The sequence below is a fragment of the Setaria viridis genome, chromosome 2, assembly GCF_005286985.2.
Source record: "Setaria viridis chromosome 2, Setaria_viridis_v4.0, whole genome shotgun sequence".
Lineage (NCBI taxonomy): Eukaryota > Viridiplantae > Streptophyta > Magnoliopsida > Poales > Poaceae > Setaria > Setaria viridis.
Genome location: NC_048264.2, coordinates 42,067,616 through 42,092,802, shown reverse-complemented (window position 1 = coordinate 42,092,802; position 25,187 = coordinate 42,067,616). Strand labels below are relative to the sequence as shown.

Sequence of the window (25,187 nt, the reverse complement as noted above, 5' to 3'; positions counted from 1 at the left end):
TGGTGTCTAGATCGATTAGTGTGACAGCACAGCACAAACAGTATAGCTAGCTAGTACCTAATCCTCAGCTGGAATGCTCCGTGCATCGTTCAGCACAGCACAAACAGTAGTCATGTTTCCTGATGAGTGGACGTGTCTATGCTTGGATTACGTCAGTGCTAGACAGTGATCGATGCCGTGATGGTCAGTATCAGCGGAGCCGCGCTAATCAGCGTACAGGAGGAGATGATCTATCGGAACCTTGGCGTCAGGCCGAAATAAGTAGCCTCCCCCCATGATGGCCGTCGCCGCCGGCGCCACAATAAAGAGCAGCGTAGAGTGGGTGGAACCTAGGCGCGAGCGTGACCGCCACATCCCAATCAATGGCCACGGAAGGGGCGCGCGCGCGCGGGCCCTGCCCCCCGATCCGTCGCCGTCGAACCGTAACTAGCCAACAACACGACGAAGACGACTCACCCACACGCCCCCGCCGGCCGGGCACGCGCGACGCACGCTCAGAAACACACGGCCGATCACACCCAACCCGAGCGCCGATCCCATCGAGCTCGAGCGCACGGCCAACGCCGCTGGCGAAGTGTGGTAACAAGCAAACACATGCTTGCCACGAATTAAACGCACCGCCTTTTCCCGCCCCGGCCGCTGGATGGCGCCGTGCCCCCCGGCCCCGAGCGCGCGCTCTCTATATAAGCCCGGGCGCGGCGTCATCGGTAGTCACACCACCACGAAAGCAACGGGAGCCAGGATTGGTCAGTGAGTGAGTCGTGATCAGGTAGCTAGTAGTAACCAGAAGAAGATCGTCGGCATGGCCAGGTCGTCGTCAGCTCTGCTCCTCGCGCTGCTCGTGTCCGCGGCGTGCCTCGCGCAGCTGGGCTCCGCGACGCGCCCCGTCCCGGGCCAGCAGGCGGTGGCGGCCTCGGCGGCGGCGGAGGACGTGAAGCGCCCCGACACGGTGCAGGAGGGGACGGTGCTGATCCCGGGGATCGGGCGCTACGAGCTCGGCAGCCACTACATCCCGGACATCGGCGGGCTCGACCACAGCATCCCCGCCGCCGCCAACGGGCAGTACCTCCCCGGCGCCGACGACACCTGGGTGCCGAACCCCGGCTTCGAGATCCCCAACCCCTTCCGCCCAGGTGCCGCCACTCCCTGAACGCCCGAGACGCGCGCGCCGGCGCCGGTGGTGCTCGGTCCGTCGTCGTCTCGGCCGGCCACGCCACCCTCCAAAATAATCCTCTACTGCTACGTATATAGCTAGAGCTAGCCGTGCTTTGCTTCCCTGCATGCACGCGTGTCTTTGTGTGGTCCGTCCCACGTCGTGTCTCTTGCCGTCTTGTGAGCAGTTTGTGCTCTGGTGAAGTGTGCACGCGCGATGCGTAGGAAGAAGCGTCAGATCTTGGCCGAGATGGTTTGTTATTAGCACGCAGCTTGTTTCTCCGTCACTATTATTCGAATAAAATTTGCTCGATATAGTTATTTTATTTGTCACTGTCAACTGTGCATTTCCATGCTTCTTTGCGTGCTTGATGATGAGATGATGAGCAACAGTGAGGTGCACGCCACAGTAGGTAGCGTATTAACTAACAAACCATGGGTTGCAGGAAGTTCAGGTAATCAGCACTGCATTCCTTTAGGGTGAAAAGTACATTACCCATCGAATTTAATTCTAAGAAAAACTTTCTATGTACATCCAAACAAGAAAATTCGATTTAATTAAATTCTTGTTACTTCATTTCCTACTGAACCTTATTGATACAATATGATTCATGGAATTGAACATTAACGACTATGCCCGGCAGACCAAACCAATGTACATGCCGAGTCATATAACTCAGATGCACATCTGAAAACAATCGTTGCACGTGTGGGCTCCATGTATCACGATCATGTTATCTACTCCCTCCGTTCCAAATTACAATTTGTTTTGGCTTTTCTAAATACATCACTTTTGCTATGTATCTAGACATAAGTATATATCTATGTGCATATCAAAATGTGTGTATCTAGAAAAGCTAAAACAAATTGTGATTTGGGACGGAGCGAGTACATACATTACTTTTGAGGCACAATGAAAATGCTGACTCCCTCCAATAAGTTAAGATAAAACATCACAGTAAAGTCCATATTCTTACATAAAGATGCTGACTCGAGGGTCCATAGGTGAAGATAAAACATTGTCCAGGTTAAGATAAAACGGTAAGTCCATAGTTGTGCATAAAGATGGTTAAAGATGAAGCAGCAAGTCTTAACTGGAGATGCTGAGTCCACAAGTCTTAACAAGATAAAACCATAAGTGCATGGTTCTTAATAATTAACTAAGGATCGGTTGTGATTATTCAGACTGTAATAAGTTCAGTCATCAGCAGACGGCGCACGTTTCATGGAAAACTCCTTCTGGGCTTTGAATCCCGCAGAAGCCTCATCCAATAGTATAGGCCGCTTCCTGTTTTTCTCTGAAAAGAGAAGTATCAGCCCTTTTGTTTATAGCCAACCTGTTGGAGAGACCAGCTCTGTTCACTTGATGCACTTGCAATACACAGTTCTTGAACCGGGAAACCGACGGATCATATCATCATGATCACGCTCAATCTTAAAATGTTCGCACCAGCGCTGATACAAGGCCCACATTGCTTCATCTGACTCCATGTCCTTTTCTTGTGCAACAAACTCGTGCTGGAGATCTACAAAGAAGAATTGTTTACGTCAGGGGAGAATTAGACACTCCCTACCTCCAATTTCAGGCGCCTGAAGCGTCTATAGAATGCTCGATCGTGGTGATTAAACCGAAAATTAGTGACGGCGCACGGCGACCCAATCCCAATCTAACCATGCAAGATGAGGACCTTTACAGTGCTGGATTATCCCCCAATCAAAATTCCATACAAGATGAGGACCTTAGCTGCAAGCTTCAGAGGGCTGGATTACCAGCGACGCAATTGACTTGGTGGAATGAATGGGTGTATCGGCGGCGGGCGTCGTGATGGGCGCATCCAAACAACTGGATGGGGCGCTTGGGGGAGACATCGCCAGTAAGTTTACCCTGAGGGCGAACTGCTGGGTTGGAGCGGCTGCCCAGGATCAGATCTTTGCATGCGTTGCCTGAGCGAGCAGCAAGGGAGGCAGATCTGGCGGACGCGTGATGGGCAACACGCGCGACCATGGACGCCATGGGTGCCATGGGCTTGATCAGAGGAGGTGGATCTAGATATCTCGTTGGTGATCTGTTTGAGCCGCCGCCCCTCATCCCCTGCTTTGTTCGGCAGGGGTGGAACGGTTACAAAGGCTGATTTATTCCCTACCGGGAGTGGGTGGATCCCTGTGCTATCACCCGATCCTGTTGGGTGGAATAAGTTCCTCGTTCGGTTAGTCTCAGGGATTAATACAGGGATGATCGTACGAGAAGATAGTATATATACGTACTCCTCCGTCCTAGATTTAGGTCGTTTTAACTTTTCTAGATACATATTTTTTCCTATGCATCTAAGTATAGGTTATATCTACGTAACAAAATACATGTACCTAGAAAAGTTAAAATGACCTCAATTTGTAAAATGACCTGCAATTTGAAAAGAAGCGAGGAAAGATACCCAGATAATTCAAATTACGATGCAAAGTAAATCCAACTTAAGTTTCACAACTTGACAAGCAAATGTAAATGATTGGTAGGGGAATAAATGATGGAACGAAAAATGAGTGAATAGTCGTGGCACCTGCAGTTCCCGTGTGCCATCAGCAGATGTAAGTGTTACAAGTCCTGTTTGGTTCCAGCCTTCTAAAATTTTAGTTCCTAAAAAGTTTTACTCCCACTTTAGTCGAAGGGTGTTTAGTTCAAGTGACTAAAGACAATAAATGGTGTGACAAAAGGATCATGCTGCCCTTCCCAGTTGCCCTTGGCGCTTCTCTGATACTGTCCACACCTTCTTCTCTCCACGGTGCCCGAGCACAGCTCACTGGCGAAGGGAGCAGGAGGGGCCGCTCATCTCCAGCGAGGAGCTCTTGCCCCCACTCATGGATAGGAGAAGAGCGGCGCATGGCTTGGAGAGACAGAGCCGCGCCACTTGGCTCCTCCTTGCCGTGCTCGAGCTTTCTGCCCTAAAGCTCCTCCCTGCCGTGCTCTAGCTCCCTGTCCTCCTCCGCGCCGGTGGAGGTAGGTAGGAGAGGGACGGCGTGGCCCATCGGAGGAGGGAGGCAGGGGAGGATGGGCGGCCCCCTGGCGGAGGGAAGTAGGGGAGCACGACGCGCGCCCCTGCCGGTGGAGGGAGGGAGGAGAGCGGCGGCCCGTCGGCGAAGGGAGGTGGGGGAGGACGAAGTGTGCCCGCCGGAGGAGGAGGGGAGGGAGAGGAGGGCGCTGGCAGAGGGAGGCAGGGGAGGACGACGTGCGCCCGCCGGTGGAGGGAGGCAGGGGATGGCCGCGTGGCTGGCCGTCGGAGGGGGCGCGGAGGAGAAATTAGGCGGATTCGTCTTGGGGGCGGCGGACCGGCAACTTGGGTGCGGTGGACCGGCGGGGGAGGGTGCGGCCGGCGGTGGTTGGGCGCAGCCGCCGGCATGGAGGACGGATCTAGCGGCGGCAGGGTTGGGGGTGAACGGGTCTGGCGGCGGGGTTGGGGGTGGACGGGTCTGGCGGTGGGGGTGCGAGTGGTCGGGACGAGGGTGCAGGGGTGGGGGCGTCCACAAGTCGCTTTTAGGAGGGGGTGAGGGGACTAAAGAGTTTTGGGCCTCCTAAAGTTTTTAATCCTCTTTTAGTCATATTGTTTGGATTTTTAGTCCCTTTTTAGTCACTTTTTAGGAGCTAAAATTTTAGAAGGTGGGAAACAAACACACACTTACACAATACGGATACACTCTTTTGCCTAAACAGCTGAGTCCCACAATGCATAGCACGACAACTGTAAGTTTCAGAGCAATAGAATTTTGCCGTTGAGCATTACAAAGTCCATCCAAAATCATAACTTAGGAAAAAATCTTCCATACTCTCAAAAGAGTAAGAAAAACATCTAAAGTTCTAAACCAACAGGTACTTTGTCAAGTAGGATGTTTCTTGATCATCGACTCATCTGCTTCCCTGAAAATGTATCAAGCTTATCAGAATGTAAAAGGTGTGGCTTTAAAGAACCTTGAAAATGGAAGGTTCAACAATCAGTTCTGAAAATGACTAAATGAGTGTATGAAAACAAGTAAATGTAGTCTAGAAGTGAGCCAGTGACCACACTCCTAGATGCAAGAAAACATATTCAATATCTTATATACTTCTGATATGTAAAACCAGAAGTGACATGGATTAGTCAGTCCTTTTCAAAAAAGATTGACACGCAGCTAGGATTATCACAAGCACCATCACTTGAAAGCCCAATAAGATTTGCTAGGAATTAATTGGCAGAACATGAACCTAGGAATCTCATCATGACAGAGAAACAAAAGAATAACATTTGCACATATGCCTTCAGACAGCTAGAATAGCAGAATATAAAAACTGAAGTGAGTTACGTTTCTTATTACTCTATGATGAAAATGACCAAATGCATGCATAGGATCTAATCTGGACCCTGCAGGAGGTATGCACACTGAATTAGACAATATTCTCCGTCACTACTATTCGAATAAAATTTGCTCGATATAGTTGTCTTATTGTCACTGTCAACTGTACATTTCCATGCTTCTTTACGTGCTTGATGATGGGATGATGAGCAACAGTGCGGTGCACGCCACAGTAGCCACTAGCCAGTAGGTGGCGGCGTTACTAAAACCATGGGTAGCAGGAAGTTCAGGCAAGCAGCACTGTACTCCTTTTGGGGGCAAAGTATATCTGTACATGGCCGTGTTGTACTCATCACCGTCCTACTGCGGTGGGGACCTTTAATTTTCTCGAGCCTTTTCTTGGCGTGAAAAAAACGAGCTGCATAATAAAGAGGGAGGTCCATGAGGCCATGACCGCCTGACCGGAGGGGATCGGGATACGCCCCGGTTCATTCGTTCAGGGGGTAGATGCGCTTGCCGATCTACCGGGCCACCTGTCTGGCAAACAAATACTAATAAGATGGATGCATGCACACGGTGTGGATCGTCTGGCGGAAGTACCATCATCAATGCTAGAATGTACCTGAATTTTTCGCCGAAACATGAATGTAGAGATCATGTAGCTACTGTACCTTATCACGGAGAAAGTTTTTTTTACTCTATACTCACTCCGTTCTAAACTGTAAGGTCGTTTTGATTTTTTTAGTCATAGATATTATTATGGATCTAAACATACACTATATTTAGATGCATAATAATATCTATACTTTTAGAAAAGTTAAAACGACATACGGAGGAAGTATTATTTTTCGATACGGTCTTTCCAAGAAGAAAAAAGACTCCTCGTCTCTGTTGATTGACACAGCACTGATCGAGCAGCACGAGATCGAGCACGCACTGTGATCTTCGGGAATTCTGCGCGCAAGGGAAACGGATCCGAGATCTGCGGACCGCGGCCCAACCAGCAACGTCGTGCAGCCTGAGCATCAGCACACAGGCCGAATAAGCGATTGCTAACTGGGCTCTTATTTGTGCTAATAGTATTGTCGACGCACATTCGTGTGAACGCTCGATCTTCAGAACTTTTTGTTTGCCAATGTTCTTCTCTTCCAAAAGAACAAAAAAATAGTACCGAGATTCAGGTGATATGCTATCACGAGAAAATTGAGAATCACTGCTGCACGGGAGTAATGTTCCTGGCGTGTTGCCAACTAAAGAACGAATAGTAGTATACCACGTCCACGTGGTTTTTGCACCGGCGCTGGGACGAGCTGGTGGAACGGCGCCACGAACCGTTCTATTGGCTCTCTACCTACCCCCAAGGCCCGAAACGAATCGAGGAGCCCTGTCCCGCACCCAAACGCCTCTTCTCCCCTGCCGCTACGCAACTGGCAGCAAGCCAGCAACGACTCCCCCACTCGCCGGCCACCAGTAGTTCCCCATCCACACCGTTCCCCACCCCACGCCACCGTCCGGAACCAAACCCTGATCCCCACCATGCCGGCGGACGGGGACGCGCCGGCGCCGGCCGTCCACTTCTGGGGGGACCACCCGGCCACGGAGTCCGACTACTACGCCGCGCACGGCGCGGAGGGCGAGCCGTCCTACTTCACCACGCCCGACGAGGGCGCCCGGCGGCTCTTCACGCGCGCGTGGAGGCCCCGCGCGCCGGCGCGCCCCAAGGCGCTCGTCTTCATGGTCCACGGCTACGGCAACGACATCAGCTGGACGTTCCAGTCCACGGCGGTCTTCCTCGCGAGGTCCGGGTTCGCCTGCTTCGCGGCCGACCTCCCGGGCCACGGCCGCTCCCATGGCCTCCGCGCCTTCGTGCCCGACCTCGACGCCGCCGTCGCCGACCTCCTCGCCTTCTTCCGCGCCGTCAGGGCGCGGGAGGAGCACGCGGGCCTGCCCTGCTTCCTCTTCGGGGAGTCCATGGGCGGCGCCATCTGCCTGCTCATCCACCTCCGCACGCCGCCCGAGGAGTGGGCGGGGGCCGTCCTCGTCGCGCCCATGTGCAGGATCTCAGACCGGATCCGCCCGCCGTGGCCGCTGCCGGAGATCCTCACCTTCGTCGCCCGGTTCGCGCCCACCGCCGCCATCGTGCCCACCGCCGACCTCATCGAGAAGTCCGTCAAGGTGCCCGCCAAGCGCGTCATTGCGGCGCGCAACCCCGTGCGCTACAACGGCCGCCCCAGGCTCGGCACCGTCGTCGAGCTGCTGCGCGCCACCGACGAGCTGGCCAAGCGCCTCGGCGAGGTCACCATCCCGTTCCTCGTCGTGCACGGCAGCGCCGACGAGGTCACCGACCCCGAAGTCAGCCGCGCCCTGTACGAGGCCGCAGCCAGCAAGGACAAGACCATCAAGATATACGACGGGATGCTCCACTCCTTGCTCTTCGGGGAGCTGGACGAGAACATCGAGCGCGTTCGTGGCGACATCCTCGCCTGGCTCAACGAGAAATGCACGCTGCCAACTTCCTTGCAACGTGACATAACTGTTGAATAAGCATTCCACAGTGGCTCGGAATGCTTATTCAGTTCCACTCTGTTCAGATTCCAAAGTGATCAACACACCAGAAAAATGGTTTCATGTACAATTATTCTTATATATATTTGATTATGAACTGCATGGTCAGGTTTAGTGGCTTGGATGTACAAAATGTTGGTTGCCTGATCAGTGTAAAGAATGTTGCAATTCTCGGGTCGAAATATCAGCTCTCTTCAGGCGCTGCTGATGGCAGCACAAGGCGTTCTCTGCCTTGAACAAGCTTGGCAGAACGAATTTTGTCTCCGGTCTTAATCTGCGTCAGAACATCTCTTCCATCAGTGGTATACCTGCAGATGTTCGGATATGTTAAAATTTTTACTGGACCCTTATTCATTCGTGAAATTGATCAATTTGCCATTAGATGATCCCAAAATGAAACGAGCCACCACTCACCCGAAAACTGAAAATTGTCCTTCATCAAACGATATTCCTCCTAAACCAGACTACAGAAGAGAAATAGACTCATATTAAATCACATATCCAAGTATATACACAATTCATGCTTCTATAGATTACAGGCTGGGACCAGGGAGAAGCTGAGTGATACAGTAGATTGGGAATTCATACCTTTGTATGACCTGGCTGAGTCTGGTCAGTTATCTGAATACTTTGTATTCAGCATTTTTTAAAAAAAAAAAAAGAAAAGCATGAAATGATCCTCTAAAGACAGCAGTTATGGTTCACAATAGGAGAGGAAGATAGGGACACTATTCAGCCAAGCACACTTAAATGATCCTTGAATTGGATATTAAAAATATGTAGTTTGATGTCTTATTGGGAGGGTGAGTTATAGACTTTTTTACTCACGTTTCTCTTGTCATAAAGATAGAAGAAGAACTGCGTTGGTGAGGAGTATTCATCTGAATCCACACTATGTGCCATGGCAACAGCACCATATACCGACATCGGCAGGACTGGCAATTCTCCATCCTAGAATAGATGAAGCAAAGGGAAAAGGAATATAACAGAGGAGATCATTCACCCAAAAAAAAACAAAAGAGATCATATGCTTAAACTTCGAACGCCACTAAAGCAGTATAGGAGAGCAACTGGCCTGAATGCTTAATGGAGTTCTGTACAATGGTTCGAATTGTCCTGCAGGCATGACCTCTAGTGGAACAGTGTACCCTTTTTTTCCAGTCTCATTATCTGCACTAATTGCCTGACTCGCACATTTCAGTGTTACCCCATCATATGCCCCATCCAAGACCTGAAGGAAGGTTGCCACATTGATTTAGAGCTGGTACTAAGAGCAAAGAGCTTGTAAAGCAACATTTCAAGAATCGTGAATATGTTTCGGTAACATTCTAGCCGGTCCCTTGAATAAAGAGAAATTATGTTCATACCCCACCACTCTTTTACCTGTTATTTTGGACATTTGTAATCTTCAATACACATGCAGTCTTTGAATATAGTTTTTTTTCTAACATTTGCTACTAAAAGTTACCGAAAAAACCTTCGTTTTATATTATTGTATGAAAAGATCTGCTAATATCATTTTTGCATAACAAACTTAGTACTTTTGTGTTTTAGTGGTCAAAGTTTAGTGCATTATTGTTCCAGAAAGGAGTGAGCATTAAAGTTTACAATTTAGGAATTTCCCCATGACAACCAGGAGGAAATAATAGGCTGGGGTCAGAGTTAAGCTACCTTACCAATTTTGCAAAGTTTCCAGCAGTCAGTGGGGCAGAGTAGCCATCAATGACGACCTACATTAGTAAACAATCAGTACCCAACATAATTCTCCAGATGACAAGACAAATGGTAGCAAAGGCTACTAAAGCTCATTAGCTCTTACCATTAACTACAATAATAAAAAGAGAAGTTTATGACAACTATTAGAGCCATCAGAACACTTACAAAGTACAACAGACTATTTTCAGAACAGTGGGTGTGGGAAAAATGTCAGAAGAGTCTTGAACTAAAACTGTTGATTTATATCAAGCTTTCCATGGACTATAACTTGACGATGTCACCATTAACTACCTGAATTGTAGCAGTACTTTTTGGTTCACCACCACCAGTAGGAAAGAATGTTGAACCGTCACCTTTTTCAACAGTGAATTCAACAACTCCTCTCCCTGTTAGCCTATTAATAGCAAGCTGTTTAAACTAAATTTCATAAAAATCTTTTGTCAGAGATTGGAGAACTGCATGCTGAAATTATGTAAACACCCCTAGAAATTGAACATTTCAGTTGGCATGAGATCCTGAATCTATTATTTTTCGCTAGACATATCGTGTATTTTGTTCTTAAGTATTCAAAATTAGTCCTGTTAAAGAATTTACGCTGATTCTAATAAATTCTAAAGGAACTATGTTGCCTCCCTTAGGATCAAGCACTAACTAAACTTTAACCATTCCAGAATCCTATATGATGGCAAGGAAATACTTAGCAATTTGCAAACAGTTTAAGTTTAATGGACATGTGTAGAATTGACTAAGAAGTGTTTGCACCATCAGACCCATCAGGGTGCAAATAGTAGTAAAATGATGTTTTTCTTATTCTCATTGAGCACTGCAACATGGAATTAATTGGGGTTTCAGAAGTCACACGAGGATTTCAAATTAACCTACTAAAGGGCAGCCCTGAAACCCTGATTACTACATCAAGCAGCTAAGGCAGTTGGTATTTCTCATGCTTAAACCTTGCACTGAAAATGTTTATATAACTAAGTCATGCGTGACGAAGTTTCATAACAACTGCATTCTACTAAGTTATGATCCAGGCTGGGCTGGTTGAAACAAAGAAAACAATTATGAAAAGAAACGCGAGCAGTCAATGAAATAGAGCTTTGAGCTTAAGGGAAAATCAAAAGTGTCACCTTGGATATTCTAAATACTGTTGGGGCAGGAGAAAGGACAGACCAGGAGCCTGTTGAAGGGAGGGGAGAAAACGACGTTTTAAGTAATCATAATGGTCATTGGAACCGAACTACTTGTTCTAAGCATTGTCTAAATTCTATCAAACAGTTTATGGGATCACTGAACTACCTGCAACAGCTCCAATTCAGCAATAGTATCAAGTGACGAAGCAAGTGCTATGGAAAGTTTGTCAGGGTTATTCTCCTTAATATACTTCAAGAGAGTCTGCAAACCACCCTGCAGGTGATGGTAAAATATATCAGCTATCATGCAACTGGAATAACAAATAAAGGTTAATGACTAACTACAGATTGAAAACTGGGTTCCAGTCTGTTCTGTAAACTGCATTTTGCACTCCTAACAAACATAGCACGGTTACCTTCTCTTCCAGCAGAGAAGTATATAGCTTGGCACCATCTTCCTTGCGCTCTGCAGGTATGCTTCCCAGGATTGCCTCCTTGTTGTCCATTGCAATCTACACGAAGAGCACAGAGTTCTATATGAAGGAAGCACGATGCTATCAAGTGGCAAGTGCAATGCGAAGGCCACTATGCCCAGATAAAGCATGGACCATCTGTCTGAATAGCTCTAGCGATTAGTTATTCTGAACTCTGAAGAGCAACTAGGGAAAGGAGAGAAAAAAAGCATGCCATGGAGATAATTTACTTTCATGGCTTTCTTCACATCGCCCTCCATGGTACCGTACGGCTTCCTCTGCGGTATCCTCAGCAAATACGAGATGTCCTCTAGCGATTCCTGCCAAATGCAGCACTATAAGGCAACGCCCAGACTGAACAACTGAATAAGCAAACCTCAATGCCATTTCAGAGGATCAGGCAAACCTGTATGATCTTCATGTTTGGGTTCGCGGGGATGGCCTTCCTCAGGGCCAGCTCCCCGGTCCTCGGAATCTTCGTGTCCGGCGAGTAGAGGACCGCGTCCGCCGGCAGCGACACGGAAATCTGGGCGGCGATGGCCAGCGCCGCGGCCGCGCTCCTCAGCCACTGGATAACCCCCTGCACCCATTACACAAACCAAGAGCACAAATGAAGCGCTGGAAGCTTGGAAGTTATCTTGACAAGTCCAGCTCCGGCGCACCCACCTCAGCAGCGCAGGGGGGGCGGTGGGAGGCGCGGGCGATCAGGCCGGGAGTGCCGCGGCCGCGGCGGTTGAGGCTAAGCCGCGTCCTCCACGCGCGGCGCTCGGTGTCGGCCGCGGACGAGGGAGCATGGGCCGTGGGGCGGGCACCAGCGAGCGCCATCGCGGCCACGCGCGACGCCATGGTGTGCGAGGGATTGGAAGGGAATGGTGGCCGTTACTGCCGTCCCTGCCGTCGCCGTCGTGGCGGTGGTCGCCGTCTATTCCCAGCCACAGCCAGCAATCCAGTTTCGACAGCCAGCAATCCAGTTTCGAACTGGCTCGGCTCCTCCTCCTGTTGGGCTGCGGGCCGACACGGCTTCGAACATTTCCGTCATGGGCCCCACGTTCTCTCTATCGAAAACGTCGCCAATTCGGCCCAAGCCTTTGAACGTGCGGGGTTGATCACTTTTTTTTTGTTGAAAGCCCGGACACATCTAACTCGGCCCAGCTGCCCCCTCATCTCCCGCTTCCTGCCTGCCTCATCCCGCGGGGCCCAGGTGGTGAAGCCTCATCCCGCGGGGCCCAGGTGGTAGGGACGGACGCTCAGGGGCGGCGCCAAAGCCAGAGTGTCTCAAGGCCTGCCCATGACACCACCGGCACGTCGTTTCGCCCGACACCCCACTCGGAGCGGCGGGTGGCTGCCTTTGCCTGCCGCCATGCCGCGGCACCCCGCCTGCCCCCTGGTTCCCCGATCGACCACGCCGCCGACACCTGTCACCGGCAATGGCAAGGGGCGCGCAGGCCCCCGCGTCGCCATCACTCTCACGCGCGTCCACCATGGATCGCCGCGCTCCCCTGCATTCCTCCTCATCAGCTCAACTGCTAGCCATAATCAGCTAATCCCAAGTCCAATCACTCCTCTAGGCTCGTCGCTGGGCTTGGTTGATTAAGCAGTGATCCCGGTGGTCACTGTTAAGATATCAGCTGGATATTAGTGAGGTTGTTGTATTACATATTAGAGATAAGATTATAGATGTTTGTTGTTTTCTTTGTGTACAAGTTTACTTCCTGTACAAGATATATTGTGTACCATGTCGGGGGCTTTTCCCGACCTATATAACACGGAACCATGACCTCTAGCGAGGTATCACGTTAAGCCTCTAGCGAGGTATCACGTTAAGCCATTCTCACATGGTAATCAGAGTCATGTTTCTCCAAGATTTAGTCCATGGTGTTTCAGGGTTCCTCCGCATCTGCTGCTGCTCCATCATTCGACTTTCCAGCCACCGAGAAGCTGGTGAAGAACAACTTTCAGATGTGGAAGGCGCAAATCATGTCTGCACTCCGCGGCGCGCAGGTGGCAAGCTTCATCAACCCGGCGGCAGCAACACCGCCGAAGACGGTCGCCAAGGTGGCCGACAAACCTGATGATCAGGTTCCAAATCCAGAGTATGATCTTTGGGTTGCAAAGGATCAGCAGATTCTGAATTACTTGTTGTCCTCTCTCTCTATTTACCGTGAGATACTTGTGCAGGTTGCTATGTCGCCGACGGCTGCCACGGCCTAGGCAGCGATTGAGGCCATGTTCGCTTCTCAGTCGCGTGCCCGGGTCATTGGAACGTGCATGGCGTTGGCCACAGCGCAGAAGGGAAGCTCCACTATTGCCGAGTACTTTGGCAAGATGAAGTCGCCGGCGGATGAGATGGCATCTGCCGGCAAGAAGCTTGAAGATGAGGAGCTAGCCTCGTACATCCTTACAGGGCTGACATTGACTTCAACCCTCATGTTTCCGCAGCACAGGATTGCTTTCAAGGGTCTACCTTCTCACAAGAAGCCAGAGTTACTGGATTTGGTGCATTCTGATGTTTGCAAAATGTCAGTAAGATCAATGGGTGGTGCTAAGTACTTTATCACTTTTATTGATGATTACTCCAGAAAAGTTTGGACTTTTCCCTTGAAATCCAAAGATCAAGTGATAGGTGTGTTCAAGCAGTTCCAAGCCTCGATTGAGAGAGAAATTGAGAAGAAGATCAAGTGCATTCGCACTGGTAATGGAGGAGAGTATATTGGCCATTTGATGCATATTGCAAAGAGCAAGGGATTAGGTACCAATTCACACCTCCAAAGACACCACAGTTGAATGTTATTGCTGAGAGGATGAATAGGACAATTGTGAAGAGAGTGAGATGCATGCTGTCACATGCAAAGCTACCTAAGAACTATTGGGGTGAGGCTTTGATGACTGCAGTTTATCTTATTAATCTCTCACCATCTTATCCTTTGCAGGGAGATGTTCCTAACAGGGTTTTGTACAACAAGGATGTCTCTTATGATCACCTGAAAGTGTTTTGGTGCAAGACCTTTGTTCATATTCCTCGAAATGAAAGGTTAACACTTGATGCTAAGACAAGATAGTGTATCTTCCTTGGCTATGGATTGAATGAGTTTGGCTATAAACTATTTGATCCAATTGCACGAAGATTGTGAGAAGCCATGATGTTGTGTTTGGTGAAGATCAAACAAATTGAGGATATTGTGAAGACAGAGATGCAGATTCCTCAGCAAGATCCATTGGTTGATTTAGACCTAGTTTCTGCAACTCCAGCTCCCACACATGCTAAAAATAATGTTGCAAATGATGCACAAGATGATGTGCATGGTATAGGTGATGAAAATGCTCCCCAATAGCATGAGGTTGATGCTGAAATTGATGATCCGGATCAGCAACCACCAGTACCAAAAGATCCACCAACACTTCCACTCAAAAGATCTAGCAGAGATTGAGTTCCTTCCACCAGGTATCCTTTAGATCAGTATGTGGTGTTACTATTTGATGGTTCAGAACTGAGTGTTTTGCAGATGCAATGGAAGATTAGCATCAGAAGGACTGGATGAAAGCTATGCAAGAAGAAATGGATTCCTTCCATAAGAATCATACTTATGAGTTGGTGAAGTTTCCCAAGGGCAAGAAAGCTTTGAAAAATAAGTGGGTCTATAGAATCAAGCAAGAAGAGCACACGCCACATCCAAGGTACAAGGCCATGCTTGTTGTGAAAGGATTCAGTTAGAAAAAAAAGGTGTTGATTTTGGTGAAATCTTTTCTCCTATGGTGGAAATAACATCAATTAGAGTGGTCCTTGGCTTGGCAGCTAGCCTCAACTTGGAGGTTGAGCAAATGGATGTGAAAACAACCTTCCTTCATGGTGATTTGGAGGAAGAGATCTACATGGAGTAGCCTGAGGGGTTTCTTGTGAAGGGTAAAGAATACTATGTGTGCAAGCTAAAAAAGAGTTTTTATGGCCTGAAACAAACACCAAGACAATAGTATTTAAAATTTGATTCAGTTATAGGGGAGCAAGGCTACAAGAGAAGTAAATCAGACCATTGTGTTTTCTTTCGGAGGTTTTCAGGTGATAATTTTATCATCTTGTTGCTCTATGTTGATGATAACTTGATCGTTGGTAGGAATGTCTCTAGAATTGCAGCGCTGAAGAAACAGTTGAGCAAATCTTTTGCCATGAAAGACTTGGGGCCAGCAAAGTAAATTCTCAGGATGAGAATTGAGAGAGACAGAAGCTGCAGCAAGTTGTACTTGTCTCAAGAGAAGTATATTGAGAAAGTACTTTGCAGATTCAAGATGGACAATGCAAAAGCTGTGAGTTTTCCACTTGCAGCTCATTTCAAGTTAAGCACCAAGCAATGCCCCTCTACTGATGAGATGAAGAAGGAAATACAGCATAATCCTTATGCATCAGCAGTTGGAAGTTCGATGTATGCTACGATGTGTACAAGGCCTGGCATTGCTCATGCGGTTAGTACTGTGAGCAGATTTATGTCCAATCCAACAAGACCCGTTGGGAAGCCGTGAAGTGGATTTTGAGGTATCTCCAGGGTAGCACTAATCTGAAACTTTATTTTGGGAGAAGTGAGTATGTGCTAGTTGCATGCACATATGCAGATATGGATAGGGATGTTGACAGTAGGAAGTCTATTTCAGAGTATTTGATTACCTATGCGGGGGGGAGCTGTGTCATGGCAAAGCAAGTTGTAAAAATATGTTGTATTGTCTACAACTAAAGCTGAATTCATTGCAGCGACAGAGGCAAGCAAAGAGCTGTTGTGGCTAAAAAAGTTTGTTAGAGAACTTGGGTTTGATAAAGACAAGTACGTGTTGTTTTATGACAACCAAAGTATTATACACTTGAGTAAGAATTCAAGTTTTCACTCGAGATCAAAGCATAATGATGTGCGTTATCATTGGGTTCGAGATGTGTTGAATTCTAAGCAAATGCAGCTTGAGAAAGTCCACACTAATGATAATGGAGCTGATATTTTGACTAAGGTGGTGACAAAGGAGAAGCTCAAAGTTTGTTGCCAGATAGCTGGCAGGACTGCCAAAAGGCACTAAAAACCTCCATGATGTCAGGAGGGGAAGTTTGTTGGGCTATCCCTCCATATGGACGATGACTTGGAGCCCAACAAAGTTAAAAAAAACAGCCCACAAGCTCAGCTCTTGTGCACCATTGATTTGTGGCTCGAATCGATGGTTGAGATTGCTCCTTGAGAGGGAGTAGCATGTAAGAAAACTCTAGGCCCCATTTCTCCCAGGTGCCGGACGTCACTTGGTGAGAGAGGGAGAGAAGAACACACACAACACAACCAAGAGAGGAGAGGAAGAAGAAGGAGAAGCAAATCTGTCTAGATTTGGTGGCTCCGGGCATATTGACCTCAAACTTGTGATCCGAGGTTCAAACGTGCTTGGATTTGCGCCAAACTTGGTGAGATCATTCTACACTTAGAGTAATTCGATCTGGTCAGTTGGTTTGAGGTTTGGTTCGGCAAAGCATCAGATTTGTGAGTGGTTTTGAAGTTTCAGCGCTGAGCAGTTTCGGTAGATGATCAATTTGGGTGGGTGAAACGGTGTCTGATTGAGCTGAAACTTTGTCAGTAGTTTGGGGACTCATGAAATCACAATCCTACCAAAATTTATGCACAGTGAACCTGTAGTAGTCATACCTCTTGTTAGTGGTTGTGGTTGTTGTTGCAAATGCCAAGTTGTATTATGGTGAATGTGTTGCTGCTGGTGTAATCACTTAGAGGTTATAGAGAAGATTTTATGTAACCATTTTTTGATTATAGTGGAAGCTTGGAGTGGGCCGATTGATCCCGTGGGTTTTTAGGGTCTATTTGTCATGGCTCCACTCCAGAACTCCAGCAACTCCACCAGAAAATCCAGCCAAACATCCTATCTCCAAAACTCCATGGAGCTGTAGTGCAAATGGGTCTGGAGTTTTGGAGCACCTCTTTTGCAACTTCAAAACCACCTCTTTTGAACCTCCTCATATAGTTGGTGGGTAATTAACCACCAATACCACTGCTTTCACAAAAAATATTTCGATTCTATTCCTCCCGAGACCCCCATCCGCGCCTCATTCCCCTCCCGCGCACCTGTTCCCCGCGTCTTCCTAGCGCACAAGCCCTGCCGCCACCCACACCGGCGGGCGCCGTTCGCCGCCTGCTTGCTTGAGCCCCGCCTACCTCCACCGGCCGCCCAAGTCCTGCCGCCGGCCCCCCTGCCTCTCGCCAAACCGCGCGCCTCCGTCGACGGGCGGCCACGCCTGGCCCCATCGGGCGCGCCTCCGCTGGCGGGCAGCCACACCTGCTCTCCCGGCGGGCGGCCGCGTCGTGGCCCCTCCCTCACGCCGTCAGCCGGCCACTGCCCCCATCCTGCACGAACTCGGCCGCCGTCCCCACCCCCAAGGCTGCCGACGCCACCTCGAGGCCGCCCAACTCCACCGCCAGACCAGGCCGCCGGTCTCTCCCTCACGCCCCAGCTCTTCCCTGGCGGTGTGCCCCCATCCTGAGGAAGAAGAAGATGAGGATAGAGCGGACGACAAGTGGGGTCTGAATTGGGGGGCACAATGGCAATCTACACTGAAATCGTTCTTTTTTGGAGCTGAGAGCACTCTTTTGACCAAACACCCCATCTAGACCGCTCCAACTCCACCTAGAGATGGCTCTACCTGGAGTTCTGGAGTGCTCCACCCAGAGTTGGAGCCATGCCAAACAGGATCTTACTTCTCACCTTGAGGAAGTTTTCCCATGAAAAATATTGTGTCTTTATGCATGTGATTATTATTATTCCGCTGCATATCTGTTGGTAGTTATCCTACTCATTGTTCATCATAAGATGAGGAATTAATGGGTATATTGCTGCTGGCATTTATCCCAACGACTTTTTCCCAGTTAAAGAAATTAAAGTGCCAGCACGTAGTAACCTGTAGTATATACGCTCACGCCCGTGCAGATTCGCGTCCGATGAACCGAGACAGAGCGCGCACATGTCCTCAGACCGCGGGTGGTGGCTTGAGTCAATGTTCACCGCTTTGTTCGCATCGTTCGTCCACTGCAAAGTCGAGATAAAATGGTGGGAACTTGTGCACGTACGTAGCCTGCGGCTGTGATACGATACGAGAGTACTACCCCTACGGCCGATGAGCAGATAGCAGATGCCAGCGGCTGTGTATCCTTTCGACCTTTCGCGAGCATCGATCCTCTCTCGGTATGCGGGGCCTTTCTCCTCGTCACGGCTCTCAAAGTCACAAAGCTTCCCATTTTTTTTTCCTTACTCGTTGACGTAGGCGACGAAAAAACGGAGCCTCTTTTACGCCATGCATCGAGCCAGCAGCCGCGGTGAAGTGCGTGATCGGCCGAGAGGTGGGCGCAGCGCAGGGTCGCGCCCACTGACACCTGCCTTTGTAGGGGTGACAAGTGTCCGGTGGAGGAGCTTGTCGTCACCCCGATCAGATTACGCGCGCTGCTTGGTGGCCATGGGAATGGGATGTGTATGAGCTTCGTGCCTTCTTCGCCCTGCCAAGCTGTGACGACTGACGAGGGGCAGCCCTTTGTTTAGAACTTCTCTTTACGAGGATAAGGTTCATTAGATCAGTTGTTTAAGCGTCTAATCGAAGGGCGTTATCTGATAAGTAGACAGCGGGCAGCAGATCCGAGCTCTTGCAGCGTGTGCTTGACTTGTTGACTATCCGAGAGCATTTCAACGGACTGGTGTGTGTATTATAGCCAGTAGTTATGCTATCTTTTTCTCTGAATACTATTCTGTAAACGTTTACAAACTTCTTCAGAGAAAAGTTTGTAGTGGTTATTATATTGCCGATTGGCTCGGGCTGCTTTGTTCTGTGAGGATGATCTTATGGCATGTTTTTTTTTTAACATTGTCATTGGTATATTGCCTATTATTACAGTTACAGGCCGTTTTGTGCCATTGAGGTGACCTTATAGTATGACAGAGTACTTTAACACTGTCATTGACAATAGACAAGTTCGTGTGACAATGGAAAAGTTTCATCGACCTTATAGTATGACAAGTTTGTAATAGTCAGGCGGCTTGCTCCATCATGAAAGTGATTTTTATAGTCAAATTAACATTGTTTTCTCTCTCTTTTTTTGGGAGGAAACATTGTTTTCGTAATTATCAAGTGAAGGAATCGTGTCCCTTAAGAAAAGAAGAGCGAGAAAAGGGATAACCTATTGCTAACACAACCTGTTACACCAGGCAAACCTCCATGACGCAACAATGAGTGTTGGATCATAGGGATCGAACTTGAGTAGCGTGGACACTGCTCGGCGCTACCATATAGTCATATGCACGCTAAAGGAAAATTTAGCATCATCATTTTAAATAAGAAATAGTAAATTTTTAGAGAAAATAAAAATCAACCCATCGCTGCAAGCCTTTCATCAAGGGCCCACAATTAAGGTCAAAAGAGAAAAGAGTCCTTTGTCAAACATTTGTGATTGAGATTGGAGAGTGGTTTTACTCTACTCGAAAAATACTCGAACAAGAGACGAGGTTAGGGGCAATTCTGGTACCCAAGAAAACACATCGAGCCCCATCCCGGCGACCCCGGCCGATGAAACTCGCGAGCCCCCGGCCCCGCAGCCCCGCAGGTGCATTACCGTCACGACGAAATGCCCGTCCTGCCCCTTGCCCCGCCTCGTACTTCTCCGCGAAAAGGGCCTCTCGGTTTGCTGCGCAGCGGAAAAGGATCGCGTCGCGTAGACCCTGCCCGACCCCTTCCTCCTCTCAGTCCCCTCTTCTCCCTCTGAACTCCACTCGTCGGCTCGTTGCGCGCGACGCCGCGGGAGAGAAAGGTTTCGGAAGACAACTACCCAAGCCACACCCACTCGCGCGGGGGAAAGCCAAGGAGCCGGCACCGGCAATGGCGCCGCGCGTGCCGTGATCAGAGGTCCAAACCGGCGGTGGAGACGGGAAGGAGGAGGGCGGCGGTGTGCGATGGTACGCGGGCCGGCGATGGCCCCGGCGGCGGGGCCCGGGACGGTGTCCGCGGCTGCCGCCGCGGCGGCGGCGGCAGCGGAGGAGATGCGGTGGCGGCAGCTGGACAGCGGCGTGAGCGCGGTGTCGTTCGGGTTCGTGGCCACAGCCATCCTCGTCTCCATGTTCCTCGCCATGGCCATCCTCGAGCACTTCCTCCGGCCCCCCGCCCACGCGGCCGGGCACGGGGCCGCCCCGCCGCCCCGTGGGATCCTCCGCCGCCTCCGCCTCCTCCTCGGCCGTGGCGGCGGGCGCGGCGCCGCCCCCGGCGCGGATCTCGAGGCGGCGAGGAAGCTCGAAGGCCACGCGCCCCTCGAGGTACGCCGCACTGTTCCCGCACGCCCCGCCCCGCCCCGCCCCGCGCCCATCCATGGCGCGACGCTTTTAATGATTCCGTCGCCTCGCCTTTTCCTCAGCTTTTCCGTTGTCGCGTGTCCTGGCTTTTCTCTACTGTGTGTCTGTGCATCTGATGGACCTGATTGCGAATCTTGTCGGACCCCCGGTTCTTGTCATCCTCTAGTCTTCTGCTCTGCTCGAACATAATGCAGTGGTGGTACGAAGGCATCTTGCGAGGAAGATGGAAATGCAAATGATTTCTTACCTCTAGCTGTTGATCGGCCGTTAAAGAGCTCGTGCAACTGCAATCCTTAAGTTTAGAATTTAGGACACCCCTGTTATGATTCGATGCATAGTAGGTGTCTGGTTGTACTGGAAGAGATCATGCATTGCGCATAAGAAAAAGTTAAGGAGGCTATTTTTTTCCTCAAAATGTCAAGGTCTTGTAGATGTTTCAATATTGTCAAAGCATAGAAGCTGTTGTTCATACATGCACATGAGTTCTACTAGGACTGATGTAATCACAAGATGTACCATTTAATTAGTTTGGTGTGCATGCCATTGTTATAACTTCATATATGCACATGGGCTCTACTAGTTCAGCTCCACAACTCCACAAGTATCTGCTGCTAACTCAGCAAACCATATCCAGATATCCAGTGAGATAAGCCATATGGTGGCTACTGCTGCCTCGTTTTTGCATATTATGCTTTTGCACCAATGCTTGTTTAAATTTTCCTTTTTAAGTTCTTTCGGTAGGACCGTAGCACTGCCATTTATACTGTTTTCTAGGAAGTGGTGGGAGAAGTAGTACTTGTTCAGTGCTGAGAGAGGCTAGAGTAGATAGCGGAAGCAAGAATGTAGGTGTAAGCATCAGTTCCCGAATGCCATTCTGCCTATCTCCCCCCAAATTGTTTATTTTAGCCAAGTTCAGGTAATACATCTGTATAACTTGTCACAAGAATCTTGTACATAGTGTCTCAAGGAATATGTATAGTGAATGAGCCATAAAAGATTGGGCCTGTATTTTTCAGAAAGGAAAGCATGAGTTATGGAATTGAGAGGGAAATTTGGCTGACAGCAGCAAACAGACAAGGGCCCGTCCCTGTCTGCAGCCACACCAAATTCTGGACCTGGTATAGTTTACAAATTGCAATCTAGGTTGTCCACAGGACCACAACTGCGTGCAGGTCCCAGATACTGTCATCATTTTTGCTGCTTAATAATTGTTAATAATGTGGTCATGTGGAGCATCTTGTTATTAAGATGGATCAGCGGACAGCAGTTGAACTTAGTTACTGCTGTAGCTGTGGGTCAGACCATGGAGATCAAAATCATTTACTCTTAAGTGAGAGGTGTGGCAAACTACATATATAAATTCCATTGTTCTTTAACAGTATGAAAGTTAGATCATTTTTTCAGTCCAACTACTGGTACATCAATTTAAATTTAATGTGACAAACTGACTACCAGGTAGGTCAATTAGGCTTACTTTCAAGTTTATTGCTTTACTTTTCAGAATTCAGACAATTTAAAGTTTACAAGCACACACTATGCTATCACTTGAGAACTCATGAAAATTTTAGGATGATTGGTTAACTGTTTGCCACCATCTTGTGTTCTAGTGTTCCAGTGGTGGGAGAGAACATTAATTGCAAGCAAACAAGTATATTCAAAGTTGACAACCTGTCCCCTAAAGCAGACCAACAACTATCTCTTGTGTTCAGCTCATTTTCAGCATTAGTTCCTGCTTACTAGTGCACATGATGCAACTTTTGTGTTTACTGGGGGAGGTGCGGAAAAACTAAATGCTGAACTATTGAATGAAATTGTGGAGGATATGTCCTAAATCATTGAGCATGCACTGGAAAAGTACAGCATTATCTTTTTATGGCCTGCAAGCCAAAGATTGTCGTGCCCACTATAGTCGGGGAAATGTTCATGCATCAGTACAACTCAGTTTAGCTAAAATGGTTGTAGAAAGCCACCACATACATGGTGTCAAGCATATCCGTGTTCTTTCCTTTTTTCTTCTTTTGGTCCATTTGACAATCTAGTTTGTTTCAAAGGCCCACTAGAAAGTTCCTTTGATGGTAGGTTTGAAAATTGATATTGCATTTGTAGAGAACAACTTGGTTGTATGATTGCTAGATTATATATATAAGTTGATGGAAAATCATTCATAAATCACAGTAGTTCCTAAACTTTCACTTCCAATTCCAACCTCCTGCCAATATTTTTATTTTGTGAGATTGGAATCGTAGGTCTGACCTTCATCATAACTGTTGGCACCAAATGATTTTGGATTGCTTGGGTGCCCTGGGATATGATCTAGGCAGAAGGAATTTAGAAATTTATGTTTCTTCTTAATATGTTGAGGCTTTGCACTTTGGCAAATTAGATCGAAACCTTCAGCTATGCAGACAAACACTGTGGACAGCTGGCCTTGGTTGGGCCTAGGATTTTACTATAGTGACTACAAGTAGGATTGAGAGCTCTCTTCTAGACCTGATTTTCTCTGGACATTGCGGAATTAAAAACTGCAGGAAACCCATTTTCTGTTGTGCCATTGTGGAACTCAACTGTGTCAGACTTCCTAGATACTTCATTCTGTGATTTGTGTCAGTTTACACAATAACGGTTTCAGTTCTTCTTGTGAAAATGGAAATATTTCTGCTACATTATCACAAAGTATACATTGCTCTTGTTTGAAAATGACATTGACCTTGCATTTCAGCTACCAAAATATCTCTCATGTTTGTTTCTACTACAATGTAGCATGATTTTACGACATCACCATTTGTGCTTGCATCAAAACCTTTTAACATTTCTGTTTTCACATTGGCCACAGTGAGTACACTTGATGCATTTTCACTGACCACTTTGTTCATGTCGCTCGCAGATACCTGTCTACCCCAAAGGCGTCTCGGTTCTGATGCCAGGGCAAGACGTGCCAACGTTCATCGCGCATCCTGCCCCAGCACCCTGTCCCCCGGAGAGGATCCAATGGCCATCGCACCAGCCCCCTCCTTTTGCCGGTTCCTCATCAAACCCTAGCTAGCGCCACGGTATTATTACACTCCCCCATTCAGAGCGCGAACTGTTGTTGGAATCAGCCGTGTGCTCTGTGGACGTATTGCCGATCCATTCCTTCTCTGGTGAATCAAGAGCATGCCCGTCAAGTCAAGAGGCTCTCTCTTTCTCTCGCTCTCTATGTATCTGTACAGTTTTAGGTCTTGTTCTGAGGCAAGCTTTGCCGCTGCCCCCTCTGCTGTCTTGTGGCGGGCGAGCGGCGGCTGGTGGATCTCTAGAGTTGTCGCTGATCCCGCTTGCTGTGTTATAGTAGATGCCTGATGGAGCATGTAATGTGAACTCGGTTGCCAAATGTGAGCCACCAGGCGTTTAATTTAGCCCTTTCGTCTCATTCTGTCTGATGATTGCTTCTTGAGTGGCTGCCATGTTTGACAGATCAAAAGGATGCGTTTCACCTTTCTTTTTACTGACGAAAACCAGGGAATTCAGGACCCGCAAGTTTACTAGTCTGAAAACATTCGTCATTTACAAAAAAAAAAATTAAACGTTTCAAGGCGGTGTTGTCTCTATCCAGAAACTGAATGATGCATCATTCATAAATGCATCGCACAGTTATTAAGTGACTTAATACTAATGACACTGTCAAGGCTGGTTTCTTTGCCGGTCAAAGATGCACATCCCACCTGCTTTGTTTCCCTTTCGGTAACTGCGGTCGCCTTCGCTCGCGTAACGCAACCGATCGAAATCAATGACTGTGACCATGAGAAGCGGCTAAGCTTCCCGTTATCAGGTGACAACGCCTCCGCGTCGAACAATTTCGGTTCGGTGGTGAGCGGTGACAGCCTGACAGGCGACTCGGCACGCTGAGGACGGGACGACGCTGTCGAGGATACACGCAGGCGATTCTACGGTCCAGAACGCCACTCCGACTCGACGGACGAATCTCACGGCGGCCCGCGAGGCACCTACTAGGCCGTAACCACCGTTGATGCCCCGGGTGGCCAGTCCGCCGCCAGCCAGATCTATGGCGGGATTGCGGCCGCCGCTGCTGGACGCCGGAGGCGACAGGCGGAATCCGACCACTGTTCCACCAACCCCAATCACCCACTGTTCCAAATCCCTCGCTGCGACTGTTCGCTTGCGCCGTTACGCCGCCTTGTCGCGCGCCCGCACAAGAGGGGCAACTTGGATTGATTAACCCAATTAAACTTTGCCGGGATGCGGGGACGACGAGAGCAAGATGACCCGCCGTGATTGATTACCGATCGGCTTAGCGACGCACGTGTCACGTACACCCCTCGTTGACGGTAATAAATTCATTTTTTTAATCTGGGATCGCAGCAATAAAATTACCTCTGATTGGGTTCCGATTTTAGGAATGGGACATGCCGTCCTGTCGTGTCAGTGCGGGGCTGCGGGCTCGACTCGAGGCGGATCACCGGGACTGGACACCACCGGCGAC

At 48.8% G+C, this 25,187-nt stretch overlaps 4 protein-coding genes and 1 long non-coding RNA gene across 5 annotated transcripts; 3 read left to right on the top strand and 2 right to left on the bottom strand.

The window, feature by feature from the left end:
* The first annotated feature begins 697 nt into the window (after positions 1 to 697).
* Positions 698 to 1,478, top strand: LOC117842539 (putative cell wall protein). Its single transcript, XM_034723013.2, has one exon. The coding sequence runs from the start codon at positions 803 to 805 to the stop codon at positions 1,148 to 1,150; it is 348 nt and encodes a 115-aa protein (XP_034578904.1). The 5' UTR covers positions 698 to 802; the 3' UTR covers positions 1,151 to 1,478.
* A 594-nt stretch (positions 1,479 to 2,072) lies between these two features.
* LOC117842538 (uncharacterized) lies at positions 2,073 to 3,582 on the bottom strand. Its single transcript, XR_004637529.2, has 2 exons — positions 2,892 to 3,582; positions 2,073 to 2,678 (listed from the first exon to the last, which is right to left on the bottom strand). It is a non-coding gene; the product is annotated as an uncharacterized lncRNA (long non-coding RNA).
* Positions 3,583 to 4,700: 1,118 nt separating this feature from the next.
* LOC117845767 (caffeoylshikimate esterase) lies at positions 4,701 to 8,151 on the top strand. The gene has a single exon (XM_034726833.2). It carries the CDS (start codon positions 7,009 to 7,011, stop codon positions 8,014 to 8,016), a length of 1,008 nt encoding a protein of 335 aa, XP_034582724.1. The 5' UTR covers positions 4,701 to 7,008; the 3' UTR covers positions 8,017 to 8,151.
* Positions 8,093 to 12,262, bottom strand: LOC117845766 (peptidyl-prolyl cis-trans isomerase CYP37, chloroplastic). Its single transcript, XM_034726832.2, has 12 exons — positions 12,026 to 12,262; positions 11,766 to 11,939; positions 11,590 to 11,679; positions 11,303 to 11,398; positions 11,053 to 11,160; positions 10,884 to 10,933; positions 10,045 to 10,147; positions 9,714 to 9,767; positions 9,113 to 9,268; positions 8,866 to 8,988; positions 8,452 to 8,501; positions 8,093 to 8,345 (listed from the first exon to the last, which is right to left on the bottom strand). Exons 1-12 carry the CDS (start codon positions 12,203 to 12,205, stop codon positions 8,222 to 8,224), a joined length of 1,308 nt encoding a protein of 435 aa, XP_034582723.1. The 5' UTR covers positions 12,206 to 12,262; the 3' UTR covers positions 8,093 to 8,221.
* Positions 12,263 to 19,906: 7,644 nt separating this feature from the next.
* LOC117842044 (uncharacterized) lies at positions 19,907 to 24,116 on the top strand. The gene is made up of 2 exons (XM_034722381.2): positions 19,907 to 20,674; positions 23,595 to 24,116. Exons 1-2 carry the CDS (start codon positions 20,318 to 20,320, stop codon positions 23,751 to 23,753), a joined length of 516 nt encoding a protein of 171 aa, XP_034578272.1. The 5' UTR covers positions 19,907 to 20,317; the 3' UTR covers positions 23,754 to 24,116.
* Positions 24,117 to 25,187: the final 1,071 nt, after the last annotated feature.